The sequence below is a fragment of the Erpetoichthys calabaricus genome, chromosome 3 (assembly GCF_900747795.2).
Source record: "Erpetoichthys calabaricus chromosome 3, fErpCal1.3, whole genome shotgun sequence".
Classification (NCBI taxonomy): domain Eukaryota; kingdom Metazoa; phylum Chordata; class Cladistia; order Polypteriformes; family Polypteridae; genus Erpetoichthys; species Erpetoichthys calabaricus.
The window spans coordinates 200,787,443-200,794,137 of record NC_041396.2 but is presented as its reverse complement, the minus strand read 5'-3'; the positions used below and the strand labels follow the sequence as shown (position 1 = coordinate 200,794,137).

General features: G+C 31.3%; 1 protein-coding gene across 1 annotated transcript; it reads left to right on the top strand.

Annotated features, from left to right (window-relative positions):
* The first annotated feature begins 563 nt into the window (after positions 1-563).
* LOC114647648 (proto-oncogene serine/threonine-protein kinase mos-like) lies at positions 564-5,487 on the top strand. The gene is made up of 11 exons (XM_028796256.2): positions 564-890; positions 1,324-1,415; positions 1,524-1,551; positions 1,630-1,661; positions 2,071-2,098; positions 2,210-2,238; positions 2,363-2,474; positions 2,696-2,876; positions 3,151-3,283; positions 4,114-4,221; positions 4,575-5,487. The coding sequence occupies exons 1-11, from the start codon at positions 596-598 to the stop codon at positions 4,833-4,835; spliced, it is 1,299 nt and encodes a 432-aa protein (XP_028652089.2). The 5' UTR covers positions 564-595; the 3' UTR covers positions 4,836-5,487.
* Positions 5,488-6,695: the final 1,208 nt, after the last annotated feature.

The following is a 6,695-nucleotide window of genomic DNA, read 5'->3' as shown; positions in this document are numbered from 1 at the left end:
TTACTTTTTTGTATCTCTTTAGTAATATTTTAGTGTAAAAGGATAACCAGCATTTAAACCTTTTATGTTACTTTATGAAGTTATTTTACACAATGTTGAAAAATTAATAAGAAAGCTACATATTTTGGCAGATGCTGCTTTCATTTTCAATGAAATGAAAAAAGCCATCCAAGAGAAAACATCAGTGAAGAAGAAGCAGTTTGCACTATCTAAAAAGGAGAAACCCTCATTTATAAAGGTTTGCTGCAGATGACTTAACTGAAAATGAAATAGTTCCTATATGTATAATACACATTTATCTATTTGACTTATGCCTTTATCCAAGCAACTTGCAACATCTGAGGTACAATTCGTTACATTACTTTTGTTTTTTGCAGTATAAGCAGGTGAAGTGACTTCCTCAGGGTCACACAGTGGTGTCAGTACCAGCATTTGAACCAAGCTCTGGGTTTGCAGCCCAAAACCTTAACTGCTACGCCACACTGCCTGTCTTAATCATACAGTTTTCTTTTTTGTGCACATTAATTCACATATAGTATCTTTTGTGAATTTTATATCAAAGTACTAAATACAATTTTTGTTTAAGGTGAAGGTGATGGCAATGGAGTGGAGACCTAGAACAAAAAAAACACCTGGAAAATACCATAAGATAATGCTGGAAGAAGAGCCTCCTAAATTTTTAATGAAACCATTGGATGGTTATGATGATATAATAGAGAAAGCCAAAGAAATGTTTTGGAAAGATGACAAAAGAAATGAAGCTCAGTACACACTGTGCAATGCGGATGGATCAAGATGGCCCAAATCAGATTTTGAGAAGGAGTATTTCTCATTAAATGAAATTCCAGATATATGGAAGAAAACATTATATGTTGGTCGTAGAGATTTAGGTACTTCTTTTAATAGTTTAAACTGTGTTACGTACTGAACATATTGCCATTTAATCGAAAACTTAATATAAACATGAACACAGAAATATTACCTACAAACCAAAATGTGCAGTAGTAAATTAACACTTTAAACATCTACTGTGTATTGGTCCATGGTTTCTATATGTAAACACATTAAAGTGTTGCTTTGACACGATAAGAGTCATTGTAACACTGGTAATTTTGCTGTGTAAATAAATATTGCTTGATAATGAATGGTGTATATTGCTATGAATAAAATAACCACAGAGAAGATAATGTCTTATTTTGCAATTAACAAGTTGCTTCTAGTTTTTTTATGATCAAGATTCTAGACAAGTGAAACATACTGTCAAATAATATTCAAATGGAAGTTGAATATGGCATTTTTAATGTTTTTTTCTTTTCTTCTTAGATGATGTGATATGTGTTGGACAGCTTTCTTTGGCATCTAAAAGTGAAAACTTAACACAAACAAAATCCATGTTAATGGAGAATGCAGCAATGGTACAGACAAGTATTTACAGATTATTATAAAATATTTCTAGAAATTGTTTATCAATAGAGGGATGAAATCATCACATTAATAAAAATAAAAACATTACTTTTTAACAGGATAATCCAATTTTGCAGGAAACCTCAGGTTTGTAGAATTTAAAATTTTATACATTTATTTTCTTAGACTTATTCATCAGTGTAACATGTTCTTAATACTTTACAGGCCATTTGAAGAAAAGTTCCACCAGTTGTAAGGTGAGTATTTAAAAAAGATTATTGAATATTCTTTAAGAACATAAAAAAAAAATTGGCAAACAAGAAGAGTCCTTTTAGTCCATCATGCTTGTTTGTTTAGTTAACAGCTAAGCATTTCTAAGTATTTCCAGACACTTCTTTAACTATCAATTTCTCCTTCTACTACATGAGTTGATGTATTCCAGATTACCAAGATTATTATTTTTTATTTCATTATAGGGAAGCACAGTGTTAGTGATTTTAAAATTTACTACAATTACATTGCTGCTAAAGTACACATACACTCTTTTTCACTTCTTTAAAGTTTAACTATAACAGAGCAGCACTTGACCCTTACCTAAACTGAGAAATCAGAATGTGCAGAACATTATACACATTTAACTGATGATTGTGTTTTCCTTTCCTTTAGAGAAAACCAACAATGGACAACTTACAAGGTATTGAAATATTTTTACAATTAATTTAATTTATAAACCTAGATTATTATTAATTTGTTTTTCTTTGTCTGGAGTTTTTTGTTAATTTCTTTTTAAAATTTTGCCTAATAGCACAACTTTCAGGAAGCTTTTCCTTTGAGGTAAGACTGAAATACAGTTTTAATAAAATAAAAATAATGTGCTTTGCATTTTATGCCATTGTTTTACTGCATTAGAAAAATCATTGTTAATTGAAAGTAAATTTATGTTCATAACTTTCTTCAGCTGATGGTGTCATCTAGTAAAAAACATTGTTCACTGGCAATTGCTGAAAATATGGAAGATGGTTCATTAAAGTCTGATGTTCAAACACCTCCTCATTATGCAATTCCTCCAGGTACAGTATGTTGTAATGCAGACATAGTGAAAAGCAATACTTTTGTATTTTGAAAAAAAAAAGGTGATTTATTCTTCTAAATGCATAAGTGCTATGTTCAAGGGTTTGGTGTTTAGTAAGACTTTTGCTGCCTCATTTAACTTAACTGTTTTAGTTGTCTGTATGTTTGTTATTTTTACTGCAACGGTATTATTTTTGTCTTGTTTCATTGCCTTCACAAGTGTACATGCCACGAGTTCCATATGTTGATGATGGACAAATCAAATTCAATCCTGATTTGGCTGTGGGGTCAGGGTCGTTTGGAACGGTGTACTTTGGTTCATATCAGGGAACACCAGCAGCAGTAAAGAAGATTCCTGTTGATGACAGTAATGACTTTTTGCATGAGATCCTTGTTTGTTTGTAAGTTCTATTCTCCCTTTATATTATTTGTAGTGAAACTTGATTGTTTAAATTTGTTTAGTTTATTGTTGATTTCTGAAAACTGTGAACATCAGACAATTGAATGTAAAAGAAAACCTTTCTAAAAGCTTGTATTAAAGACAAAGAAACATGACAGAATTTTTTAAGGATATTTACATTACAATGTGTTGTAAAGTCTTCATTTACAATTCTCCTTAAAAATAAACATGTTATGTATAGTTATAGTTTAATGATGGTATTTTTTTATCTGTAGAAGACTTTCTCATCCAAATATTGTTAGATTCTTGGCTGCTACCAAAAAAGATCAGTATATACTCATAGCAAATGAGTATGTCCATGGAGCAAGTTTACACGTTGTACTTCACAGTGCAGACAGTCCAGTGAAGGTATGGAATGTTCTGTTGTCTTTAACTTGATATAACAAGAGTTTTTGACATTTGAACCTTTTAAATTAAGTTTTCAAAAATTAGCAATGTTTTTACTTGAAAATATGCATTCTAAAAAAGGATATTGTTAGTTGTTTTTCTGATCCATTCTAAATCTTTTTATGTTACCACTGTGTCATGTGAAAAAATTGCTTTCTATTCATGCAAGTTAATATTAATGTAATAATACTCCTTTAAAAAGGAAACAAAAATATTGATTATTAAAGGATAAATGTTTATTATTTCTGGCATTCTTCCTATAGACTATTCAAGATACCTTTATAACTAGTTCCATTTTGCATCCTTGGTAAAAAAGCTTGCCATTTAACATTCCACTTTCTCAGGCAGCTTTAAATTGTTTCATTTTCCTATTTGTGTAGTTATCACATTATGTGCTTGTAATGTAGCTCCATGATAACCTAAAAAATGAAAGAACTGTTGTTTAATGCTAAAGCTGGAAAGTTCTATCTGTAGTTTTTGTTAAGTGCTACAAAAGGCATCGTAAAAGGGTAAACAGCTAAACTAACCCTATTAAATCATTTCTAATAGTGTTATGGTAACATTTTAAATTGTACATGTGGAAAGTATGGACCATCTCTGCAGCTATAGTGTTAATTTAACAGTGGTGATTTTACTGTTTATAGTAATATAGATATTAGCATTATAAATAAAATTATACCTGGAAATTACAAGTTCATATCAGCTTTTTTAGGATAACTTCCTGACCTTGATGCATTAAATATTACTTGGATAATTCAGGTTGATTTTACAAATCATTTCTCATTTTGTAGTTAGAAGCAGAAGAAAAAAATTACGTTGCACTTGATGTGGCAATGGCTGTGGAATACATCCATTCCAAGAATGTAATACACCAGGACCTGAAGCCTGCAAACATCCTGGTAGGATATATTTTTTAAACAGAAATTGAAAATACAAGGGAAACAAAAGAGTTACTGTGTTAGTATGGTTTCACTTTGATTCCTCTTTTGTAAATTAAACATGGCCTATTAAAGCCTATTTAGACATTCTTTGTGTGATTCTGTGCTATATAAAAATAAATAGCTGTTTTGGGATGTTTTTCTATATTAGTCACAATCACAATTTTAACATTTTGAATTCTAAGCTTATGTTTACTTTTGTGCAAAACACAGGGTAAACATGTATTCTGTTTAGGCAACAAACATATGCTTTGTTGATCATTTGTGTTTCATTAAGTAAATTCATTTTAATTTCTGTAATTTTTGTCTTCTAGATTGAAGGCAGCAGCAAAAAGGCCTATCTTACCGACTGGGGTTTAGCCAATGTTCGCGACTCAGTTTCGCTAAGGCAGGGGAGCAAAATATCTGGCCTTTTAAGTGGACCTCTTGGTGGTACTGCTATTTACACAGCTCCTGAATGTCTGCTAACCTTTCAACCTTGTTCTGTACATTCAGACATATGGTCCATCGGCATAACATTTTTAGAGCTGTACACAAACACTGTACCATGGTCTGTAAAGACCTGTGCCAGTTAATGTCAACAGAGGCAGCTCCAAATGCTTTAAACAAATTTGATTCATTGTGCACACAATTAATATGTACATGTTTAAAATATACACCATCGGAAAGAATTTCGGCCTCAAACCTAGTTCTTCTGTTAAAATCATTGGACAACACTGATTTAAAAAAACATTACGGATACCATTGGTAATTACAAAATGCAATATTTTAGATGATGACCTTTGTTTTATTCATCACCAAGAGGAAAGTAAAATGTTTAGTTTTTCCTGTCATTAAAATGTATTGTTACATTATATACTGTATACAGGAAAAAAGTGCATACAATTATATTGATTATGTTGTTGTTCTTGATGTTATGACTATAGAATTCTGATGCAAATAAATAATTTCTCTCCCAGAGAAGCAAAAACAGCCATCTAAGTTGTACTCAACAAATTCATAAATGGTGCTTGATTCTCCTGCCACAAGGAACTCTAATATCAGTGCAAGTTCATAAAATTAATGGACTGATAATGGTTAAACATAGATTATGGAAGGATACTAAAGGTTCTATATAAATATCCTCTGGGTTATTTTAAATTGTTATAATGGACCTTTCTATGTGTAAAGGCTCAAAAAAGTATGATTAAACCAATTTATTTTCACAACAACAAAATTTATTTAGTATGAGAAGAATTGATGATTTTTTCATATATTTCAAAAGCCTGTACAAAGTTATCTGGCTCAATCAGATTCATTCTGGTCATAAGGGTTGTGATGTGATTTGCAGTCGTTAGATAGGAAGCCACAGCATCATCAACTGAATAACCATCCATTGATCTGGGGAGAGTAAACACAGTGGAGCACAACTGCCTGAAAGCAACATTGGCCACAGTCAGGGTTGCTCCCTTTTCACAAGCCATAGTGTCTGCATGCTGCTGAAGATCATCATCAATTGTGCACAGCAAATGTGGAGTTCCTATTTATGACAAAAAATAAATGAGTGGAATGATTAAACAGTAAATTAGCACTCTTCATAATACCATATACTGTATGCAAAATACATATAATAAACAAAAAACAGATTAGACAATGGGTTAGGTTTGGCAGATTTTATTATCTCAGAGGGAAATTTGTTTGCAGTGGTAAAGTATAAAAGCACAGAATATTGTTACACAGATACAGGAAAACAAGCCAAGACTAATCACATGACAGGAAGTCAGTACACACTCAAAAGGCACACACAAGATTCCTACAAAGAAAAATAATTTTAATAGTACCTAATAACTCTTACAACTGCTGGAATTCAAAATGCTTATAACTCTGGGAATCAAAGACTTCTCAAAACTATTGATATTAAAATATTTAGAACCTTAATCGGCAGCCTTATGGCAACAAATAAAATGTGGGAAACAGAAGGTTGCCCTATGTGAAAGAATTGAGCTAACCTTCTAACTTTTGTGTGGTGTAGTTCAGTGAGAGAGAAATTTATTACTTCTTTTGACAGTATTGTTTATACAGTTTATGTTTTTCAAGGCTGAAGTTTTTGAGCTAACTGATAAAACCAAATGTGACAAAATAATTAATAGTTGGCTTAAATAACAACAACAACAACATTTATTTATATAGCACATTTTCATACAAAAAGTAGCTCAAAGTGCTTTACATAATGAAGAAAAGAAGAATAAAAGACAAATAAGAAATTAAAATAAGACAACCTTAGTTAACATAAAAAGGAGTAAGGTCCGATGGCCAATATGTTATCATAGTTTTGTCCAAAATAGTTTAAACATAAAACCTTATAAGGTAAGCATGAAAATAGATTTGGATAGGCTGTGTTTAAAGATAACATTACCGGATGGAGGACAAAAATAAAGCATGTCTGGTTTTCCAAA

What these genes read in the sequence shown, in the direction of transcription:
- LOC114647648 (XM_028796256.2), top strand. Translation starts at nt 596, where the DNA reads ATGGCAATGGAGTGGAGACCTAGAACAAAAAAAACACCTGGAAAATAC. An exon ending in TAATGGAGAATGCAGCAATG is followed by an intron (nt 1,416 to 1,523) that starts GTACAGACAAGT and finishes ACTTTTTAACAG; the next exon opens with GATAATCCAATTTTGCAGGA. An exon ending in GTGCAGACAGTCCAGTGAAG is followed by an intron (nt 3,284 to 4,113) that starts GTATGGAATGTT and finishes CTCATTTTGTAG; the next exon opens with TTAGAAGCAGAAGAAAAAAA.